Here is a 23,610-nt window from a genome sequence, read left to right as displayed (position 1 = left end):
ATCCTTGCATTTAAGTTAGAGCTTCCTTTTACCGCCAAAAAACGTTTGAGCTAGTTGAGCTCCATGTCGACAGGTGGGTCCTATGAGACAGTTCTGTGTGGCTCGAAAGCTTCTCTCTCCCCAACAGAAGTTGGTCCAATAAAAGATGTCACCTCACCCACCTTGTCTCTCTCATGTCCTCTGGATTGGCAGATGAGCATATAGGAGAAAAATAACCTTTATAAAATCATGTGCCCCAGTAACAAAGAGAAGGTGGCTCTGAAACACTGCAAATGGGAGACTGGCAATGTCCCCACTAACAGCTGGCATCTTCTAATGCACACAACTTTCAATAGGAATTTTATAGCGCGAGTACCCAATTTCTTTAAACTAACAGAAACTATGGAATTAGTTCTGCAACATTCATTTTTAAAAGTGTAAAGTAAAGCTGCCTGACATGAAGCTCAACAGAAACATTTAGGACCCAATGGCAAGGTTCAAATATTTTATTTTTTTATTCATATAGTATGAAGGTTCTATAGTTCCCACAACATATGATGTAGCATGCAGAGGAAAAACTAAACATTCAACATAAATCGTTTTCCCCACACAAACTAAAAAAAAACCCTTATCCCCCCGATAAGGAAATAACAGCACTATTTGCTAGAACGCCAGCCAAGATATGCACAAGCAAGTAAGAGAAATAGAAAGCATTTGCTAAAATGTTTGTAACAAATACTTATGTACAAAAAATTCACAAAAGACTAGTTCCCCCTTGAAGCAGAGCACATGGCAGTTGACAATGGAACAGATACAACCACTGGCTGGGATTATAAGCCACGTACTGATCCAGAGGAAGAAAGTTACATGTAGTGGAGATTTTCTGTTTGAACATTAACATTTACCAAAGTTTGGCAACATTATCTTTTTAAATTATGCAAATTATGTAAACAAGAGGAACATTTCAATTCGATCTACATGCAAAACTTCATGTCATGCAAGGACACCAAGCACCTGGATTTCTCTCTCACAGACAGAGCCCATGATGTGCAGCACTCAGTTGAAGGAACAGCTATGGCAGACAGGTGCTCCATTTAAGTAGATTCATACAACCTGTCCTTTCCACTGTTGATTATAAAACATTTTTTAATAGAAAAACTGCTATACAGCAAAGATGTACTATCCTAAAAATCTAGTAAATGTGTTTTTCTTCCAGCCAATAGTACCATTGCAGAAAAGGGAAGGGATGATATAAAGTTGTAAAACATGGCTCGCTACTTTTATATCACACAAATATATCAAGTTACCATCCATTAGAAATCATGATATGGACAAATCTAGGGGGGAAAAAAAAGAATTCTCCAATTGAAGGACTGGAGAAGAGGAAGAGATATAAATTTAGATAATGTGAAGTTTTCCTCCTTCTCTATGGCATAGGTTAACAAGATTCCCCCCCGTATGAATCCTATATACATATATATCTCTATAAATATAGAGAGATATATAAAATATGACCAGTTATTTATGCTACCTGTAGTACTTTTTTAAATGCAGAGGGGAAGCTGTTATGGTTGAAACAAATTTAGTGGCAAGAAACATTTTATAATCTCACTAAGCAATGTATAAAATGAGTAAATGGGAATCCTGCACAATTATATCAATCCTAAATTTCATTACGCTAAGTGCAAGAGAAATCATGAATGCATCAAACATCTTCAGCCGTTGTATCTGAAATGAATCTCACAGCTGATTTATATATTCTTAGGGCTATTTAATAGATGCAACTGCTCCCAGTTAGTAGGTGACAGAATGAAGTGACCATATAAGCATGCTGCAAGTACTATATGCATACAAGGACTAGTTCTTGGCATTAGCATTAAACTATATTTTCTCATACTATTAAGCAGAGCTGTACTACAAGTTATTTAGCAAAGAGAGACAGTCCCTGGTAATATATTAACAGGTATAAATAAACTTAGTCTCCTGTGTTACAAAAATGTAATTAAGGTTAATTAACAGGAAGCAATGCTTTGTCAGCCAGTCAATATATAGAAACATCTGAACAGCCACAGGAAAAGGAAAACAGTTGACCTAACACCCTGTTAAATTTTTACATTCTTCTATTATATATATATAAAACTGTGTGAAATAAAAGTAAGGATGTATATCCATATATTGAACTGTTAATGTTCTGCTTGGCACTTTGTACTCTAGTTTTGTTTCTGAATCAAGTATATTAAATTAAAGCCCATCTAACTACTACATATAGAAAGCTACATATATATCTATATATAAATAGACACACATATATATATAGATAGATATTTCCTTGTTATAAAAGATGAAGAAAAATAAATTAAAAAGCCAACCCCTTCCCTTTCTCCACCACACTGATATGCTCTTTCCATCTTGCTGTCCTTCAGACTTTAAAGTGCTACACTGAGTTATTGAGAGAATAAAGTTCAATAACACTTAGTTGGCTTCATGAGGCTCATGTTGGAAAATGTGGCTTCACAGAGAAAAATACTTCCATTTAAATACACAGAGAGCGTTGCTGGACGTCTTGAGCAGATCTTCAGAGATGGAGAAGAAAGCAAAAGTGTTGGGTGGTGCCCTAAAAAGAGTCACACATCTACCACCATCTTTTTGTGGATATCTAGGCCCCCTACAACCTGAAATGGGAATGAAAAACATTTAAAGTTAAGAGAACTGAGAATTAGTAAAATGACATTAAATAGCACACCACATAAACATACTTCTACTTGCATCCTCTTAGCAACTTGCTACCTCCAGTCAGTTGCTTTTTCTGCTGCGCGCCTCTTTTCTGGCCTTTCCACGCCAGCTTACACTCCCATAGACTGAGTAGGCCAAATTCACAAGTAACATATAATGGGCTGTAAGTTATGGCAAGTAGGTTACATGTAACAGAATCTAGGTTAGTGCAACTCACACAGTGAGGGAGCCAGAAGAGAGAATAAATCATACCAGCTTATTCTCTCTTAGATCCGCTTATACTGACCTCTGAATTAATTTATCAGCTATGATTTTCATACACACAAGCCTCCTCGAATAGGAAAACTCTCATGGCCTGAAAATTAAACCTGTGAAGTCAACATGAGGAACCAGGAGCTTGGGGAAGCCCACCCACATCCCTGGTAAAAGAAAGGGCGTGCACAAAAAATATGGGAAGCATCCAAAAAGTGTTTGGGAACTTCCAAAAACAGCAGGATACACATGTTCAGAAAACTAAGGGAAGATGCAAAAACAAGGAGGCAGGGGAGGAATGGGTGTGCAAAGGAAAAGTGGGGAAAGGTGTGCAGCTGAAACAAGGGAAAGACATTCAAAGAAAAATGATCATGGAGGTAAAGGATGCATCAAAATCAACAAAACGTGAGAGAAAAAATCAATGAGGGGAAATCAAAGAACAACGGCATAAGGGGAGGCAGAGATGGAGAGAGGTGGGATGAAAGGAATGGCTGAGGTATGGAGCAGAACAAACAAACGTGGAAGAAACCCACACATACTGGAAACTAACGAAAGGAGAGAGAGAACAAAAAGCAGAGGGGAAGTGGGCAGAAACACTGTAAAAGAAATGCTGAGGACAATGGACAGACAATGGGAGAGCAGAGAACGAGAGGATAAAAGTGTGAAAAAGGTTAGGGGACAACAAAGACATCACCTATTTAAACGTGTACTGGCAGTACCGCTGTAGTCACGCTTGAGAAGGAAATTCATTCTAAGCTCTTGTTTACTAATGCATATAAATGACCAGAAAATGTACTCCTTATATTTCCAATGCTGGTCCTAGTCAGAACACAAAAATTGTATATTTTAAGTTTGGTAAAAATTCCATGTGGCCATTTCTTAATTAAAGGAGCATGAAAAATTGAGATTTTAATCCTTTAAGAAAGTTTCCAAGTGCTATAAGAGAAAAGGATGTTTTTTCAAAATCTGCACTCATCACGTACACCACACTTAATGAAGAATGAATGGTTTGTATTGAACTGAAGCTATAACCTCATACAAAGAGCATATATGTGCTTAATACTTTTTTCATTGTATATCAAGCTATCCAGATTTACATGCCTCCATAATCATCAATTTAAATATAATAAAATCAAGATACACATACATATTTACCGTCATGTGTGATCATTTGATATTTTATAAAAAGCACTTGTATTTCAATGCACCATTTGCTACTTTCCTTTTAAGAAAAATATAAATTCTCATGTTAAGTCAATCTCGTGGTTGAGCATGTTATATGCATAAAAATCCTCAATTACAAATGTATGATTATCAGACACACGATAATTCAAATACCCTGCAGCTTTATATTAAATCAATTTTAAAATTCTAACGTCTATTAATTATTTTTCTTTTTATCACTTTATAGGACCAGTGCTTAGAATAGTGTATTGGTCCTCAATGCATTTATATTGGTCCAACCAAGTAAACAGATAACACTGCCAGCTCTTGCAGGACATGAAGTATCTATCCCACAAAATCATGTTATTCTGATGATTATTTCCATCCACCCCTTCAATTGTGACATTTTTAACAAAAGCATTCTCTCCCTCAGGTGCTTGGCTGGCTGATTCTCGTTCACATACTCAGAGTCTAACTAAGGGGATGTGAAGAAATTTCACCCCGTGTCAGATTGGCAGTGACCTTATGGGTTTTTCACCTTTGCAGGATATGGGTGTGGCACTTGCCAGGATTATCTGGATATATCTCACTTGATCATTTCCCTGACATTGCAGAGGCCTTGAGCACTGTTGCATCTTGGTCCCTCCTCTTCTCAGCCTGTAGCACATAACATTCTAGTCTCCTGTGGGATGTATTACTTTGATCTTATTTTGGCTGTGGTGTTTAGTCTGTGGGTCGTGGCCTGGGATATACAGAAGGCCAGACTAGATCATCTGGTAGTCCCTTCTGGCCTTAAACTCCATGAAGAAGACTCTCAAAGATGTCGAAGTACCTCTTCCATTCATTTGTTTTTGTAAAGATCTCCACTCAACACATACACCACATCCAACACATACCCTTCCCATCCATGATCACGGACTGTCTCTGTGGCTACTAAAACAACTGTTTAGATGAAAAAGCAATTATAGAAATGTATTGGGTATTTTAAATTTACTTTTAATGAATTTTGCTGCTCAAAACAAGGACAGTCTATTTCCATGGACCATTAATGGTCTGCAAATATGGTTTAGGAACCACTATTTTCTACCATTTGAAAGCCTGGAATCCAAGGCTCCTGTTTCTGGTTCCTCAATCTATAACAGGGGTTCTCAAACGTTATTGCACCACGACCCACTTCTGACAACAAAAATTATTACAGGTTTCAGAGTAGCAGCCGTGTTAGTCTGTATCCGCAAAAAGAAAAGGAGGACTTGTGGCACCTTAGAGACTAAAATTTATTTGAGCATAAGCTTTCGTGAGCTACAGCTCACTTCCCTGGATGCATTACATGACCGCAGGAGGGGGGACAGAAGCCTGAGCCTACCCAAGCCCTGCTGCCCTGGGGGGAGGAGGGGTCAAAGCCCGAGCCCCACCACTTCAGGCAGGGGGGCCAAAGCTGAAGCCCAAGGACATCAGCCCCAGGCAGGGGGGCTTTAACCTGAGCCCTGAAGCCCTCAGGCTTCAGCTCTGTGCCCCAGCAAGTCTAAGCCAGCCCTGGCAACTCCATTAAAATGGGGTCACGACCAACTTTAGGGTCCCAACCCAGTTTGAGAACTGCTGATCTAGAAGTTCACTTTTGCCATACAGCAATTACAGGCCTGGGTAGTTTTCAATTGTTTTTATACATCTCAACAAAAAGGATGCAAAAATTAATCCACTGTATTTGCAGCACAATATTTTGATAATTTTTTCTATAGGCAGGTCAAATTGAAACATCTGAATCCTGAATAATGTAGTCAGTTATTTTATTATTAATTTTACTTACTGTAAGACAACAACAATGGTCTTATTTTAAATGTAATTGTGGCAAAACCAGTCTCTAGGTCAAACTGTATTTTAGATATAATTTTAGTAAATCTAAATATCAACATCTTTCCCTAAAGAATACTTACAGCACAGAACTCTTCAAAGGATATTCTTCCATCACCATCCTTATCTGCATTAATTATGGTTTTGTCTACAATTTGCTGTAACTGAGTGTCTTTGAGATTGTTCCCAACCATCATCTTCAGCACTTGGAAGAGCTCCCCATTGGAGATATAGCCATCTTTGTCCATATCATAAATCCGGAAAGCAACTGCAGAAAATGAGTTAAAGGAAAATTCAATACTAAATATGACCTGCCAACAAAAATTTTAACTAGACTGAACACTTCTCAGAGGGCAGATACATAACTATGTATTTTATATGCACAACTGAGAAAAAAGGTTTTGCATTGTTTTCTGTAGTCACATTGATTTTTAAGTCATGAATTTATAAATCCTGGGAGACAAGGATTCTACTATATCAGACACAGAACAGTCAACAATTCTACTATAATTTATTTAACCCTTTAGTATGAGAGATTTTTAACAAAATTAGGTTGGTTTAACTACGTTGGTCAGGGGTGTGAAAAAGTCACTCTTCTGACCAGTGTGGCTAAGCCAACCTAAGTCCCTGTGTAGACAATGCTAGGTCACCAGAAGAATTCTCCTGTCGACCTAGCTACCGCCTCTCAGGGGAGTGGATTACCTAAGCCGATGGGAGCATCCCTCCTGTCAGAATAGGTAGTGTCTACACTGAAGTGCAATGTTTGAAATGCAGACAAGCCCTGAGTGTAAAAGTATTCCATTAACACTGACAACATTAAGTAAACAACAAAAAATTCAGCAAACAAGAAGTGCATCAGAAGCTGGGCCATTCACATTAGAGACAAAACTATGGCCTTCTGTGGCATGGCTAATCAACACCCCAACTGGTCAGTTTACAGCAAGCCATTTGAAAATGGTCTAAATCTGGGATGGGGGAAATGTTTTTTAATATTTCGTGGTAACAACTTTCCTTTCTACATTCATATTATATCTCAGTTATTGCAATAAGGATTGAAAGAAAAAGCAAAGGGTTGACCACATTATGCTTCTGAAAGATACATTGTCAAAATTTTGCAGTAACAGTTTAGTATTTCTTTGTTTTATTGTATAAGCAAAAATCAAATGATTTCCATACTGTCAAAAGCAAAATGATGTGCCTTACTCATAATTCCTTTAATCTAAAAAGGATGTGGACTTAGTTTTGCTCATTCAGTAGGGAATGGAACAATGCTACAGAAGCAGCATGGTCAGGCCTTTTTGTGAAGGTGCCAGTGACCTCAATAGGTACGGAGTCCCAACTCCTTCAAGATAGTCTCCACCTGTCCTGCCTGATGTAGACTTCTGTCAGAGAACATGCACCCCAGGAGGAAAAAGTGATTCCCAATGTTTTGTTAAAAGCAAACTACATTTGAAAAATATCAGAAAAGCTGTCATAAAAATCGAAGTACTTACACCTCAACTTCTGTTCCTTATCCCCTTTGACACTGAACTGGGAGACTCCTTCTATAAATTCTGAAGAATATAGGGCAGGAAAAGCATTTACAAATCAGTAGTGTAAATATATTTTCAAAGCCCTGTTTATTGCAAACAGAAACCAGAATATTCAGAAATTAAAAAAAAAAAAAAAGAAGAAGAATTTTTTTTAAAAGTCTGTATTATTGGGACTGTCCTTAGAACACAGCTTACCTCAAGAAGAAATAGTGTCTCCACATCCTTATGAAGGCATTTCTAGCTCCTTTCAGCAGGAAGCATCTCAAACCAAACACCATGCCCAATGTACTAATACATATCAAAATTTACTTAAAATAATCAAAAGCTTGGACTTTCTAGGAAATACAATTTATATAAATAAGGACTTGAAACACCAACTGTATTGACTTCAATTGGAGTTGTGTTGTGTTCAGTTCATCTCAAATCAAGGCCTAAATTTCATATTGGATTACATTAACGTGACCATATTTTTAATGAAACAGACACATAAATAGTATTTTTAAAAGGGTGTTATAAATAAATGTGAATATTAACAAAATGAAACTCTTAAACTATAACAAACTCCAAAACCATGTAATTCCCAGAGCCAGATCTTGCAGCCTTTACTCACATGTGTAACAGCAAAGAATCAAAAGAACTACTGATACAAGGTACATAGGATCAGACTCCAGAGCAGGACTTTCTGAAGTCCTGGAAGGTAAGATGCTGACCTAATAAGAATTTCGTAGTATAAAATACAGTAAAGTACAAAGGCTACCATTAGACTGGAAATACTAAATACCATTTGTTGCCAAAAATCCCAAACAGTTTTCATTTTAACAATAAAATCAAACTGGTTTAATAAAATATTTTTATAAACGTATAGGTAGAATGAAGAGAAGATCTAATACAGCTGTACTAATGTGATTTAGGTGACATTTTTCTTGTGTTTGTGAAAGATGTTAGATGGATATCAGAAAATGAGTTTCTCTAGAAAAAAATATAGGTAGAACACAGGAGAAACAATGCAGGTTTCCCCACACTTCCCTGCAGTGTCTACACAGGGTGCCAGCAGTGATTTTTTTTTTTTTTTTTGAGGGGGCCACCTGTTCAGCAAAAACTGGATTGAGACTACCATTCATTTATGTAAGACACCAAACATGGCCAGATGGCAACAGTAGATTCACTGCCACAAAACACATTATGACTGCATCATTTTATGATACAAAAACAGACTAGTGCTAAATCGTCTGTTACAGCTTTTCGTAATCACATTATTTGAGTTCATAATCTCATGAACAATATAGTACACTCGCTCCCCCACCCACGATGTCATTTTAACAAGTGTATTTTGACAATTATTACGTGCATTGTTTATATCGTTTCAGAGGATGACATTGTTGAGGAAAATATAGTCTTAAAATTCAAACATTCCAATTTAGTTGAGTTTTGTTTTTTGCTGTTGTGCTAGAACAGCTTGAATGTACTTCATGTTTATAGTTTTCTTCAAATTTTATTGATCAAAATATCTATATAATTGAAAATTTGGTAAATTCTAATCAGATAGACTAAAAAGTCTGTTTCTAATTTTTTCCTAATCCTGAAAAAAATCCTACATTAATTTCAATGGGAGTTAAAGAAAACTTGCCACTCTGAGGATCTGATCCTAAATTAAAGAAATATTAAATTTGATAATTTGGCAGTGGAAAAACTCAGCCTCTGACCCGCTAAATGAGCAACATTTTAAATAATGTAGCTTTCCAATACTTACTTTAAAAGCAAAATAAGTTTCAACTGAATTCTAGTTATACCAGCTTTCTCTCTTTTTTGTTTGAAAAAGTGGCAAACTATAACTACGGGTAAAAAAAGACTATTAAATAGAAAAACCAGTACTTCTATAATTTTTGTAATTTACAGAGAAACAATTTTCAATCTAAACTGTCATAGAAAAATATCACATACAGAATATTTTAGTCACAGAAGAGCATTTTGTATGAAACACAAAAGTGTTGCAAATTATCCTGGAAAGATTCCCACACCAGTCTAGGCAACCTGGTCTAATACTGATGTAATGTACACACAAGATATGAGTCTGTCACGGATTCTATTATTTTATGGAACTTTCATGACTTCTTCTGGGACAGGACCGAAGCAGCTGACCAAAGCAGCATCCAGCCCCAGAACAGGGGCCCCTGGAACAGCTTGCCAGTGGTCCCAGGCCTGCTGGAGTGATGGTCTTGATCCCAATCCCGATCAGTCCCGATCAGTCCCTTGGGGCGAGGCTGGAGCAGCTGCAAGCCCCAACAGTGCTTTTTTGCCCCTCCACAGGATATTTTTGGTAAAAGTCAGGGACAAGTCGTGGGCTTCCATGATTTTTTTTTTTTTTATTTTTATTTTTATTGCCCACGACCTGTCCCTGACTTACTAAAAATACCCGTGACAGAATCTTAATCTTAGTAATTGTGTAATACCTTAATCCTTAGGAAATATTCCAAGAAAAAAATCGTGTTAAGAGGCTATAAAAATTGGAACTTATTCCTCATAAAAAATGAACTATTTAGATCCAAATATTTATAGAATCATAGAAATGAACGTACGGCTGGAAAGGACCATGAGAAGTCATCTAGTCCAGCCACCTGCACTGAGGCAGCACCTCAATCATGCATAATAGGTGTTTATCCAACGTGTTCTTAAAAACCTCCAGTGATGGGGATTCCACAACTTCCCTTAGAAGCCTATTCCAGAACTTAACTACCCTTACAGTTAGAAAGTTTTTTCTAATAGCTAACCTAAATCTCTCTTGCTGCAGATTTTAGCCCATGACTTCTTGTCTTACCTTCAGTGGACATGGAGAACAATTGATCACAGTCCTCTTTATAACAGCCCTTAATGTATTTGAAGACTTATCAGGTCCCCCCTCAGTCTTCTTTTCTCAAGACTCAATGTCCGCAGTTTTGTAACCTTTCCTTATAGGTCAGGTTTTCTAAGCCTTCCTTCATTTTTGATGCTTTCCTCTGGACTTTCTCCAATTTGCCCACATTTTTCCTAAAGTGTGGAGCCCAGAACTGGACACAGTACTCCAGCTGAGGCCTCACCAGTGCTGAGTAGACCGAGACAATTACCTGCCAGGTCTTACATACAACACTCCTGTTAATGCACCCTGGAATGCTATTAGCCTGTTTTGCAACAGCATCACTTTGACGACTATCATTCAATTTGTGATGCACTAAAATGCCCAGATCCTTTTCAGCAGTACTACCACCTACCCAGTTATTTCCCCATTTTGTACGTGTGCATTTGATTTTTGCTTCCTAAGTGAAGTACTATGCATTTGATCTTTATTGAATTTTATCTCGTTGAATTCAGACCAACTCTCCAACTTGTCAAGGTCTTTTTGAATTCCAATCCAGTCCTCCAAAAGTACTTGCAACCTCTCCTGGGTTGGTGTAATCTGAACCTTATAAGCATACTCTCCACTCCATTATCCAAGTTATTAATGAAAATATTGAATAGTTCCAAATCCAGGACTGACCCCCTTCAGAAATCCCACTCGATACTCCCTCCTAGTTTGACAGCAAACCACTGATAACTACTTGTTGAGTATGTTTTTTCAAACCAGCTGTGCAACCACCTTATAGTAATTTCATCAAGACTATTTCCCTCATTTGCTTATGAGAATGTCATGTTAGACTGTCAAAATCCTTACTAAAATCATGATATATCATGTTTACTGTTTGCCCCACTCCACTCATACAGTAACACTGACAAAGAAGGAAATTAGATTTGGCATGATTTGTTCTTGCCAATCCACGTTGGCTGTTCCTCTTCACCTATTATCCTCATGGTGCTTACAAACTGATTGTCTAACAATCTGTTCCCGTATTCCAAGTATTTAAGTTAGCTTAGCTGGTTTATAATTGCTCGGGTCCTCTTTGTTTGCCCTTCTCCAGTCCTCTGGGACCTTACCCATCTTCCATGACACTTGCTAATGGTTCTGAGATTGCTACAGCTAGTTCCATGTCTCTCTTAAAAGTTTAGTTAAGTAAAACAGAACCCACACATTTGCAACTCTCTCCCACCCATCATGTCTTTTTCATGTTAATGAGGAAAATAGTTTTTAGAATGCCTAGATTTAGATCGTTTCACGAACATACTTTAAAATGGACATCAAGCATGAAAGTGAAGTTAAGAATATGAACAGTAAGAAAGATTATTAAACAAAACAGTTAAACCAACAGAAACTGTTATATTGGGTTATGCATTAGGGAATAAATACATTTAAGTTTATTTTATATACATGTTCACAGAAATTGTTAGTATCTATTTCTAATATATAAAAGTATCTTTATAAGCATGTTTCACCCATAAGTGGATTTCACACTATTTTGTTCTTGTAAAAAAAAAAAAGAATAAATTTTGTGTCAGAGCTGAAATCAACAGTTTCCAGGAGTTAGATCTTCTAAGAAAATGCCAACATCATGAATGATAGAGCACTGTATCTTACCTTTGAAGTCCACTTCTCCATTCCCATCTGTGTCAAATATATCTATTACTCGCTGTACTAACGGGTTCTGTTGTAACTCAGGCAAAGACATGAACTCCTCCACGCTCAAAGAACCAGAGTTGTCTAAATCAAGCTTCTTAAATCTCTTTCCTAGCCGTTTAATCTCATCTGCGTCAACTAAAGGGGAAAAAAAAAACTGCTTTCAGAAAGATTTCATGACACAAATTTGCTACTTAATTATAATGTTTGCTCTGATGTATTTAATTCAATGTTTCTCTTCCGGTATCACAATTGTGCCACATTTCTGCAAAACTTGTATACTACAGCCATGATCGCAGACACTTTTTATATTGAAAAGCTTTTATGGGAAGCCAGGTTTTCTATCAAAAGCCACTTACCAATTTTTTCCCCTGCACCAGCCATAGCACACAACCTTGTGACTCACTATAATTACTGTATGCTGACTCAAGATTTTAAAGGATTGATCATGTTAAGCTAATTCTTATTTATGGTCACATGGTATGTTCTGGCACCAATGACTGCAGTTGGCTGTGTAGCTTCCTAGCACTGAAACCCCCAGCCTGGGCCTGCCTGATGCACTCCCAATCAGAATCTGGCACCAAGGAACCTTCGAGGAAGGGGTTTCAGCAGGATGTTCACTGGTTCATCTAAAAGCACAGTCCTTTCTGTCATTTATAGTTAAACCTTAAACAGCTTAAACAGCTGAAAAAATCATTAAAAATCATCCATAAGTAGTAGTAAACTATTAGACTTACCATTAAACTAAGCATTAATGGTAATATTTAAAGAAAGGCAATTATGCTTTTTTTAGTTTATGTAAAACAGAAAGTAGTAATGCTACTTGGTTATGCCAAAAAACCATACTCGTCGTATTTTACTACACCATACTGGAAACCTGTTTGGTGGTTTCACCACAGAAAGTTAAAAAGACTGATGGCCACAGCAAGGCCACTGCAATTTTGCCACCTAAAAATCTTGCAACAGACTTTTAAGAGACGCAGGGTAAAATTTCTTTATCAACCTCAAAACCAGAACCTCTCCCATCCACCCACCCAGCAGCCTGTCAGTGGAAGAACAGAGTAACCTATATAGGTACAGAGCCCACTTTATCACAATTATGATCAAATTTAAAACAAAGTTATTAGAGACAGACAGACTTTGGTAACAACTCTTCAGATACTATGGTGATTGTCACAGAAATAGCTTTAATAAAATAAAAACAACAGACCTTTTGTACAAATATGTCCTTTCATTAAATTAGCTATACCCAAAATGTAAAAAAACCTCACTTTATGCAATATTTGACATTTGATGCTAGCTGAGATTTTTCAACAATATATTTTGCATAAATATTCTTCACAAGAGTTGTCAATCTGATCTTTTTTTAAAAAAAAAAAAATACCATCATGTTGTTATAACGGGAACAGTTATCTGTGCTTCCTTTAAAAAGTTAGTTTATTGGAAATACCACCAAGTGCTCTGCTCGTTGTGCAGGCGGAAAATTACTGTGATCAAACGTACCCCTGTATTCACACCCTAAACACTATTTTAATAATCTTTGTACAACATATGCCTTGTGAAGTATCATTTGAAAGCTAATAACTCACTGGTCAATAATATCATGATCAAATGTGCGTAACAACCTTATGTGTAAAGATATTAATTCCTCCTGAATGATGTTAGTAGCATATATTCAAACCCAGGTAGCCCCTATTAGGCAGGACTCGTCAAGCAGGTCTTAAAGGAATGTGTGTTTATATCAATTGACATAAGTAGTAAACAAGGTCCTTGAGAAAGCAAGAGAGAGACAAGACAAATCTGTATTTTAGCAAAGCACAGCATGAAACGTCTCTCACAATGACTGTCTCTGTGCTCACAGTGGGAATGAAATTTATCACAGGCTAACCTTCAGAAAAATGTAATTTCAAAGGGTGACTGCTACGAAAGTGAGGAGCAAAAACACAAGTGCTCTCTCCCTAGCCATCTCTCTCTCTTTCATCTAAGACAACAAAAGAAATAGCCTATGAACTTTGGGAGCAGACCCTGAACTGAAATTTGGTCACCCCTGTTGCTGGAAGCATATGGTAACAAGTGCACCTTGAAACAAGTTTGTTAAGTTTAGAAAGCGTTATCTTTATTTTTCTTTTAACCATTTCTGCCTGTCATGCCTTATACTTGTACTCACTTAAACTCTCTTTGTAGTTAAATAAACTTGTTTTATTCTTTAATTAAAACTAATCCACTGTTGTCTTTAAACTGAACTGTGTTGGTAACTCCATTTATGGTATCAAACTGTTGTATACAGATCCCCTTCAAGGGGCAATAGATCTAATATATCTGGACAGGGCTGGACAGTGCAGAACACACTTTGGAGGGAGGGGGAGAAAAATCAAGGACTGAGAGTGTGTTGGGGTCACCCTTCAAGTAGTAACCAAGGCTGCTGGAAGCCAGTGTGTGGCTGGTGTTTACTAACTGGCTACTGTGGCCGAGTTGCTGGACCAGGGCTGTGGCTATACACAGACACTCAGGGTGAAACCTGTATGCTGCTTGTGAGGAGCCCATGTTGCGAGCTACAGCAGCAAAGCATTGTGAGGCTCCCCAGGTGGAAAAGCAGGGGTGAGAGAGACATTTACTGGTCTGGACTGCACCCTAGATTGCACATGTCTCTTAGGCCATGTCTGTACGTACAGTGCGGCAGCAGCACATATGTACAGCAGCACAGGTGTACCGATGCAGATGCGCTACTGCAGCGCATCGGGTGAACGCTCTAAGCCAATGGGAGAGAGCTCTCCTGCCAACACAGCACTGTGCACACAAGTGCTTATGTCAGTGTAATGTATGTTGCTCCGAGGGGTAGTTTTTTTAACACCCCTGTGCAACATAAGTTATGCCAACACAGACTATAGCGTAGACATAGCCTATAGAATTTCATTAAAATGTGCAGGTTATCCTACATATTTCCTCGTATCACGGCTGTGCTCAGCAAACGTACAATAGCAGGAGATGGCATTCTCCTTGCTTTCTGTACCTCAGATTTGCTCCAACTGTCTCATTCGGTGATCATAGATTTTGATACCTTCTTGCCTTTAAAAACAGTAACTTAAAACAAAGAGCACTTTAGACTCATGGAACAGACTTAAATTTATTTAGAACATCCAATATTGTAAGTGCCTTTTTGACAGCCATTGCATGGCATTCCCTTTCCTTACTGGGAAAAGCTTTAGGACTGAATGATGACAACATGATCTCTTGAGACTGACAGAAAATTGGGGATGACTTTGGGAATAAAAGATTGATTTGTGATCAATGTTGCTTTGTTGTAGAAAATGTAGAACTGTGGCTTGCAGAGCAAGTATCCAATTCTGCTCTGTCTGTCTGTCCAAAGTCATCATTTTTAAAAATAGTACCTTGATGGAGAAAAAGATTGATCTTTCTTCAGTAATTCATCAAAATACGGCAAGTAAAACTGACCAGAAGCAGACTGAAATCTCGGTGGAGGTGCATTATGCAACAAAGCTGGATGCAGTAGTGATGCTGTCCTCAATACTTTTTGCATCTGAATGCCTTGAAATCTTATTCTTCTAAGCTGATCATAGGAGAGTGGTATGCCTGATATTTTCCTCTTAAAATGATCAGTTTTATATCAGTGGTGGTACCTCAAAGCTGGTATCTGCTCTATTTGGTAGGGGCTGTGTGTGTCTATTGTCATGTTGCCCAGTCTCAAGGACAACTGCTTTCTCAACCAGTAGGCAGCCAGCCCCTAGGGACATCCACATATTTTCCCTTCTTTGGACATAAGTGGAAATGGAGAGAAAAGGGTCTTTGGCTGCTTCTGTGATAGTGCATCTGTCACTAGCATACCCTGTTCTTGTCTCTTGGCAAAGAGCTCAGGGATCTCACAGTTTTATCATAATGCAAAGACCGCCACTGTCAGATTTGTTCAGACTATCATGGAGAATACTTCCATATTCAGGTTTCATTCTGCCAAAATGATCTATCTACCCTACTGAGCTCTCTTCTTTTATGCAGAATTTTGAGATGTATGATTTCTTTTTCCCCCAAGTCAGGCACACTACATCTTCCTTCTGAATCCACACAGATATGGTTTCTCCCTGTCTGCAGAATAGGCAAAACTTCCAATCTACCAGCCTGTCTGCCCTGTCAGCATAACCCACAATAAATATGGCTCTTTGTCCCATCTAGAGACTGGACCATGTAAAGGACTTGTGAGTCTGCTAATTTCTGGTTTCCGGTAGCACAAGCTCTTGCTTTTAGATCGAGGTCTTGGGTTTAATCCATAAAGACAATCCAAGCAGCAGTGTCATTAAAAGTGGTGGCCTGTACGGGGATTTGAACTGCTGAGCAAGTATGAAACTCAGGACATGCTTCCCTGGCCAGAAGGAGTTTGTACCATACACTAACACAGTGTAGCACTCTGTCCCCATTGGCTGGACCAGTTGTAGAGGTTTGAGTCTACTACTACGTCCAAGCCAAGAGATACAGTCCTTTTGCTCAGGCAGTAAAGGCCCATACTCTCAGAGCCAGAGATCCGTTTAAATCTTCACAGACAACCTAGCCAGGTGCGTCACTACGTCAGCAGCACTATGAGTCCTGGAAGAGAAAAGTGGTAGCTGGGGTAGACACAGCTGCAGTACCTCTGAACCAAGGTGGGGAAAAAGAACAAGATCCAGAGAGGCAACCTGGTGTCCCTACCAACTTGGCCAGATCAGAATTTTACCGAAGATTTTTTTCTTTGTTTAACAGTTTATCGTAAAGTTCTGCAGCAGTAAGTCTGGATAACTGCTTGCAACTATGGAGACAGGAAAAAAAAAAAAGGCAGGATCTTCAAGAATAGAATTTTTCCCCTGCTGTCAGTTACTGACAGTTCTGATTCTGCCTCCAGGGCTGCCAAGGCATGCTGAACACCCAAGCATGCTAAATACCCACTTTAGCATCTATGTACTTGTCTATGCTGAATATTGCTTCCTCAGCTGCCTGCACATGGAGCTGGAAAGAGATACAAGGTAAATAAAGCAGCTCTGAGCACCAGTTCATTTAATTATGCTTTGGATTGTTAACATGCTGCATTCCCCCTTGCCCATGATCTTCTGCTTAGAATGAACACTATCTAGGGTGTGTGTCTGCACAATATAGCATCTCACAGTAGTGCCAAGACTATGTTATTCATCAGCTCTACAGTGCAAACAACGCTGGCAGAGCTACGCTGAAACCCCTCTGGGCCTCATAAATAGCCTGGATCACTTTATACTAACCCTTATGCAGAAAGTGCTTAACAGATTAGGAAGGGGAAGCAAAATACTCCCAGCAATTGGCCAAGTTACAGAAAACAATTCTTCTGATAAAATCCACAGATAAGGTATGACTGTATGTTCCCACTCCTTATCAGGATATCAAAGATTTTGTTCACAGTGGGCTTGTCTACATTGCCACTTATATTGCTCAGGGGTGTGAAAAAGCCACCCCCTGAGCTATGCAAGTTACATAGAAACTTAAAGCGCTGTCCACATCACGCTATGTCAGTGGGAGATGCTTTCCCTCCGACATAGCTTCCACCTCTCATTGAGGTGGAGTAATTATGCCAACGGGAGAGAGTCAGCATAGCGCACCTTCACCAGACGGGCACTACAGTGGTGCAGCTGCACTGATGTAGCGCAGTAGTGAAAATTAGCCCTAACCTTTTGCTTCTAGCAACAGAAGTTGCGCTAGGTTTTCAGAGAAAATAATGAAAACTATGTTGTATATACCAATATCTCAATTATTTGGAATGTCAGTCACTAGTTGAGCTCAGGGGCAGACAGCAATACATATTTTATTGAACTCCTGCTTATAGTTCCGACCTCCCGCCCCCTCATCTGTGGGCAATAAAGTGTTATAAGAACGAGCACAGTTTAAAAATAAGCCTTTTGGGTTGGGGGGCAGCTGTATCTTGGGAACCCCTTGACCAACTGACTAAATTTGTACCACTAACTCTATCCCAGGACTTCAACTGGCATAGCCACTTTCAGGTCAATCTGAGAATGTATTTAAAACATTTTGAAAAACTGACTCCAGACAGAAAGCTTGGCTCAACCTTCTCTGAAGTGCTGCAAGGGCCACCCCAGAACGAAAAAAGAAGCATGAAAGAACATTTAAACATTTTACACCAACTGACTCATAACAAAAAGTATATGAGCATACAAGCGCACACCCTATTCTTGATTCAAACTGTAAAATTCCTCCAAGCCAAATAAAATACTTGACAAAGCACAAGAGAGAATCCCATAAGAAACCACTGTATATGAAGACTGGCAACATTAAAATACACTGAGCTACAGGTAAAGGGCTAAATAGAAGAACTGGGATTTTAAATCAATGAAAAAAAGTAAGTGCAGAAAAAGAAACTGTGGAAAGTGTAAATACAACCTTGAAACTCCAGAATAAATATACAGACCGAAAGGGTGATACGCAATTTTACATTAAAAACAATATCTGAAGAATAAGAAAAGTTAATGAAAAAATAACAACTAATGCCTTTTACCTTTCTTTAAAAACAAAAAAAACTTGCTTAAAATGGCAGAGGTTAGGAACAGTTTTTTACAGTGGGAAGGGGTGAAAGTAAAACAGTTGTATTATAAAAGTCCATTTAAAGGTGGGAAGAAAGTGTGCAAAGAAATGCTTAGTCTATCTGATAACATTTACCTCCATGCTTTCTTAAAATTCTGGCAGATACAGACACCACCTAACCATTTCTCTCTCCTCCACAAAATTATAAGTATTTAACTATTGTAGCATCAAGACAGTTTTCCCCACTCAGTTTAGAAGGTCTATTTTAAAAGTAAAAAATCATCATTCATGTTTGGCGACTTGTTTCAAAATTTCTTAACAGAGAAGATTATCATGGAGCTTTTGTAAGAAAAATGGGCAGTGCACCAATGAAATACAATATACTGTATTTCAATGGAAGAGAAATTCACAGATTTTAGAGCCAAAAGAGACCACAATGATTAACTAATATGACCTCCTATATAACACAACTTAAAAAGTACAGTCAAGGGAGAAGAGGTAATTACTTGCATATAATTGCTCACCAGAGGTGCAAGTGGTAGTAAATCCCCATGCTTAAAATCCATGCTCCCAGTCTAAACCAAGCAAGAACTCTCCAAGGGTTACTATGAAGTTTTCCAAGCTATTACCTCCCTCCCAAGAAGTGGCACATTTTACTTCTAAAGAAGGGCTGCAACAACCTCTAGGGCCCATAATTTTCAGTTCCTTTTTCAACTGAAAACCACAAAGCATTAACCAATACAGACGTTACCCAAACTCTGTGAAACATTGGAAAGTGTGGATCTACTGAAACCTGTACCTTGAGAGAACAGTTTCTTTCTGGAGAAAAGGCAATTACTTATCTGTAATAGTTGCAATAAATCCCCCTTCTTGGAAAGTTAAATGCTTGAGTGAGTTCTCCTTCAAAGAGCAAATCTAAGACAGACGTGAAAAATAAGGAAGAGACTACCAAGCCAGGCTGCAAATAGGTGTGAGAGCATCAGTGAACCAACTACCACAAGTAGCAATCATTACAATAGCATGATTTTATAACTGTAGGAAAATATCAAATGCAACTAGTGTTGCATATCCCATGTTCCCTTAAATATATACTGTAATTGGTGAGAGAAATTGATATATTTAACTTGAACATATACTGAAATTTCAAGACAGAAAGTTGAGTCTACACAACAATGTCCCCGCCTACCTTCAAAGATGTAGGGGAAAACTGCAAATAGTCTGATCCAGAATATCAGCATAATTCTGGAGATGGAATAGTTATCAGTTATAGTAGCAGGATAGTTATAGCGACATAATCAGTAATCAATAATAAAGTGTAGAACTAAGTCACAAATAAAGAAAGATAGGAATGGTCATTCCACAAGTTTGCCTTGCTCCAGTGAAGCATCCCAAGATCTTCTGATAGGAGATGTACCTAAAGGGTAAGATCACTCCAAACAGTCTAGCTTCTTTGAAATTGTAGTTCCAGTGCAGTCATCCTCTCAGAGGGCCTAGAAATGAGAAGAGGAAGTTACCTTGTGCAGTAACGATGGTTCATCAAGAGGTGTCCTCCTATGGGTGCTCCATTGTAGATGTATGTGCATCCCTGTGCTTCAAATTGGAGATCTTCAGTAGCCTTGTCCGTTCGGCCCACACATGCGCTCTCCCCTCCTCGTGCTCTGTCTCAGGGCTAATTGGCACAGAGCGGGCAAACCACCCTCAGTTACTTCTCTACTGCAGAGTCCCTGATAAGAACTCAGGAGTAGAGGGAAGGAGGGTGGGTTGTGGAGCACCCATGGGACACACATCTCAAAGAACCATCATTCCTGCACAAGGTAACTTCTTCTTCTTCTTCGAGTAGTGTCCCTATGGGTTCTCCACTGCAGATGACTCCGGAGCAGTATCCTTAATGAAAGGTTGGGGCTTCGGAGTTGAGTCTGTTATGGATAATAATACTATGGAGCCGAAGCTAGCATTGGAAGTAGAGTCCCCAGTGATCAGAGTGTTCTGTGAAGCTTTGTACAGATGCCCAGATGGCTGCTCTGCAGATTTCTGAGATAGGGGACATTCCTGAGGAAAGTGACAGACAAGGAAACCAACCTCATGGAATGTGTGTGAATTCCAGATGAAGACACTGCATTGCAAACATGATAACAGTGCTTAACACAGTTTGAGACCCATTTGAAGTGTCTCTGGGACGATACTTCTGTGCCTTTAGACGTTTCCACAATGGAAGGAAAGAGCGTAGGGCATTTCCTAAAAGTCTTTGTCCTGTCCAGGTAGAAGGCCAGGGCTCTCCTGGCATCTAGCGTGTGCAATATGGCCTCACTGTTTTCACAATGAGGCTTAGGATAAAAGGTTGGGAGGTGAATTGGTTGGTTCATGTGAAAAGAGGAGTACATTTTAGGAATAAACTTTGGGCGTGGCTTGAGAGTAACCTTGTGTGAAAGAAGACTATAAAGGGTGTGTGTGCTGTAAGTGCTGCTATTTCCCTTATTTTCCTCACTGAGGCCATGGCCACCAGAAATGTCTTCACTGACAGATGTGTAAGTGAACAAGTGGCCATCGGCTCAAACAGTAGTCTAGCCAGGCTCTTTAAAACTAGATTTAGGTCCCATGTTGAAGGGGGGCATCCAGATTGAGGAAAGAGGTTCATTATACCCTTGAGGAATCTCTTTGTAGTTGGGTGTGAGAAAACTGAGTATCCCTCTATTTGCTGATGGAAAGTTGCTATGGCTGCCAGGTGTACTTTGAGCAAACTGAAGGATAGCCCTCTCTTCTGAGAGCTAACATCATAGGGAGAGTAGCAGATGTCAGGATAATGTGTCTGGAATTGCATCAAACCTAAAACCTGGTCCACTTTTGTAGTTAAGTATGATGGGTAGCCAATTCCCTACTGTACAGTAACACTTCCTGTACCTCCTCGGAGCAGGTGCTCTGTGTTGGACCCATGAAGTAGCCAAGCCTTGAGTCCGAGTATCTGCAGGTTAGGATGGAGAGTGTGTCCTTTGTTCTGCAAGAGGAAGTAAGGAGAGCGATTGGTGGACACGCTGCTAGCTTTGACAGGTACAGGTACCACATTTATCTCGGCCAGGTGAGCGCGCTCAGTATGATGTTTGCTTTTTCCTCTTTTTATTTAACAAGACCTTCAACAACAGAGGGAATGGGGGAAAGGTGTAAAGAAGGCCCTTGTCCCATGGAAGTAGGAGAGCATCATCTAATGAGTGCTGTCTGAAGCCAGCCCTGGAGCAGTAGTGTGGGCATTTCCTGTTCATGTAAGTAGCGAACAAATCTATTGTCTGTGTCCCCCATTGACAGAATGTGGAGTATTATGAAGTACTGATGGGTCAAGTTCCCACTCATGGTCTTGTGAGAACTTGCAACTGAGACTGTCTGCTGTTGTGTAGGTAGGCCGCTGCTATCAGAACATTGTGGCAAATGCAATAGTTCCAGAGCTTTAGTGCTTCTGCGCAGAGAGAGGATGATCCGGCACCTCCCTGACAATTTATGTAGTACATGCATGTGATGTCTGTCACAACCTTTGTGTGAATACCTCTGAGCCATGGGAGAAAGTGAACGCAAGCATTCCTGACTGTTCTGAGTTGAAGGAGGTTGATGTGGAGGGTTGCCTTTGCACGCAACCATTTGCCCTGAGTTATGAGATTGCTGAGGTGTGAAAGCATGGCATGGTATTGCCACCCTTACGTATGCACTGCTGCCTGCAGAGCTGGGCCCTCAGTCAGCAGCCAGCATTCTCCAGCCACCCAGCTCTGAAGGCAGCAGTGCAGAAGTAAGGGTGGTATGGTATAGTATTGTCATTCTTGCTTCTGCGCTGCTGCTGGCAGGACACTGCCTTCAGAGCCGGGCGCCTGGCCAACAGCCGTCCCCTTTCCAGCCACGCAGCTCTGAAGGCAGCGCAGACATAAAAGGTGGCAATACTGCAACCCCCCTAAAATAACCTTGCAACCCCCTGCAACTCCCTTTTGAGTCAAGACCCCTAATTTGAGAAACACTGTTCTCCCCTGTGAAATCTGTTTAGCATAGGGTAAAAGCACACAAAAGAACAGATTTCACAGGGGGAGACCAAATTTCACGGTCTGTGATGTGTTTTTATGGCTGTGAATTTGGTAGGGTCGTCGAAAAGGTATGGGTGGCTGAACCCATGGTTGGTCATACTAGGTGGGCTGAAGTCCAGACTGAGGGTATGACTGGGAAGGCCTGAGTTGGTAGCAGGAGGAAGCACAGTGAGAGTGATGGGACAGGACCTCCTCCTGGTCACTGTCTGACTCTTCACTGGAAAACATGGAGCCGATACAGAGACTGGAGGTACATGGCTTGGTGTTGGTGGTTATTCCGGGGGCTTGAGATGTACCCAGTACCAGAGCCCTGGTATCGATTAGAGGAGACTCTGGTTCCTCAGATACCATGAGGTCCTTAGAGAACCTAAATTCCTCTGGTGCCACAGTAATTGGTAGTCAGTGATTGCTGGTACTGAGACAATGGTACCAAGGGAGCAGGCAACCTTCACCACACTAAGCGGTCCAATGTTGGTTGCCTTACAGTTGTCGGTACTGAGGGCATCCATACCCACACCATCTTCCCAGATGCGGCACGGTCTCCAAACCTGTCCCTGACCAGCAGTACCGCTGCTCGATACGTGTGCCCAGGGGGTCCTTAGACATACCAGTGGTATCTGTCTCACAGATCCTGGCAATCTGTAGGTACTGTGCTTAGATGCCTTCAGTGCAATTGATATCGAAGAGACCTAACCTCCTCTGGCTGATTCAGGACTCACCTTGAAGCTTTTTTTTTTTTTTTTTTTTAAGAGGTCTTGCATGGAGAGTCTAAGGATTTCTTCCTCGGTTTACTGGCCTGGAGAGGGAAGGCTGAGGAGAAGACTCATGTTGCGGGTCAGACGTAGGCTGCAGAGCTCCCTCCATGAGGAGCAGCTTTAGTTTCAGTTCCCTTTTTGTTCGGGATCTGGTGTTTAGCTCATGACAGAAGGTATACTTCTGTGGAATGTGGCCCTCCCTGAGGGAATGGACACAGCACGAA

The 23,610-nt window shown here is 39.8% G+C and overlaps 1 protein-coding gene across 3 annotated transcripts in view; it reads right to left on the bottom strand.

Annotated features, from left to right (window-relative positions):
• Nucleotides 1-470: 470 nt before the first annotated feature.
• PPP3R1 (protein phosphatase 3 regulatory subunit B, alpha) overlaps nt 471-23,610 on the bottom strand; it is an 85,435-nt gene continuing 62,295 nt past the window's right edge. For all 3 annotated transcript variants that reach the window (XM_077814008.1, XM_077814009.1, XM_077814010.1), the window contains 4 exons: nt 11,992-12,168; nt 7,470-7,529; nt 6,060-6,244; nt 471-2,651 (listed from right to left, as the gene is read on the bottom strand). In XM_077814008.1, coding sequence (XP_077670134.1) covers nt 2,604-2,651; nt 6,060-6,244; nt 7,470-7,529; nt 11,992-12,168 — 470 coding nt within the window. In that variant the 3' untranslated portion in view covers nt 471-2,603. The remainder of the gene's footprint in view (nt 2,652-6,059; nt 6,245-7,469; nt 7,530-11,991; nt 12,169-23,610) is intronic.

The sequence above is a fragment of the Eretmochelys imbricata genome, chromosome 3 (genome assembly GCF_965152235.1).
Source record: "Eretmochelys imbricata isolate rEreImb1 chromosome 3, rEreImb1.hap1, whole genome shotgun sequence".
Classification (NCBI taxonomy): domain Eukaryota; kingdom Metazoa; phylum Chordata; order Testudines; family Cheloniidae; genus Eretmochelys; species Eretmochelys imbricata.
Note: the sequence above shows the minus strand (reverse complement) of the source record. Positions and strands in the feature narration are given on the sequence as shown.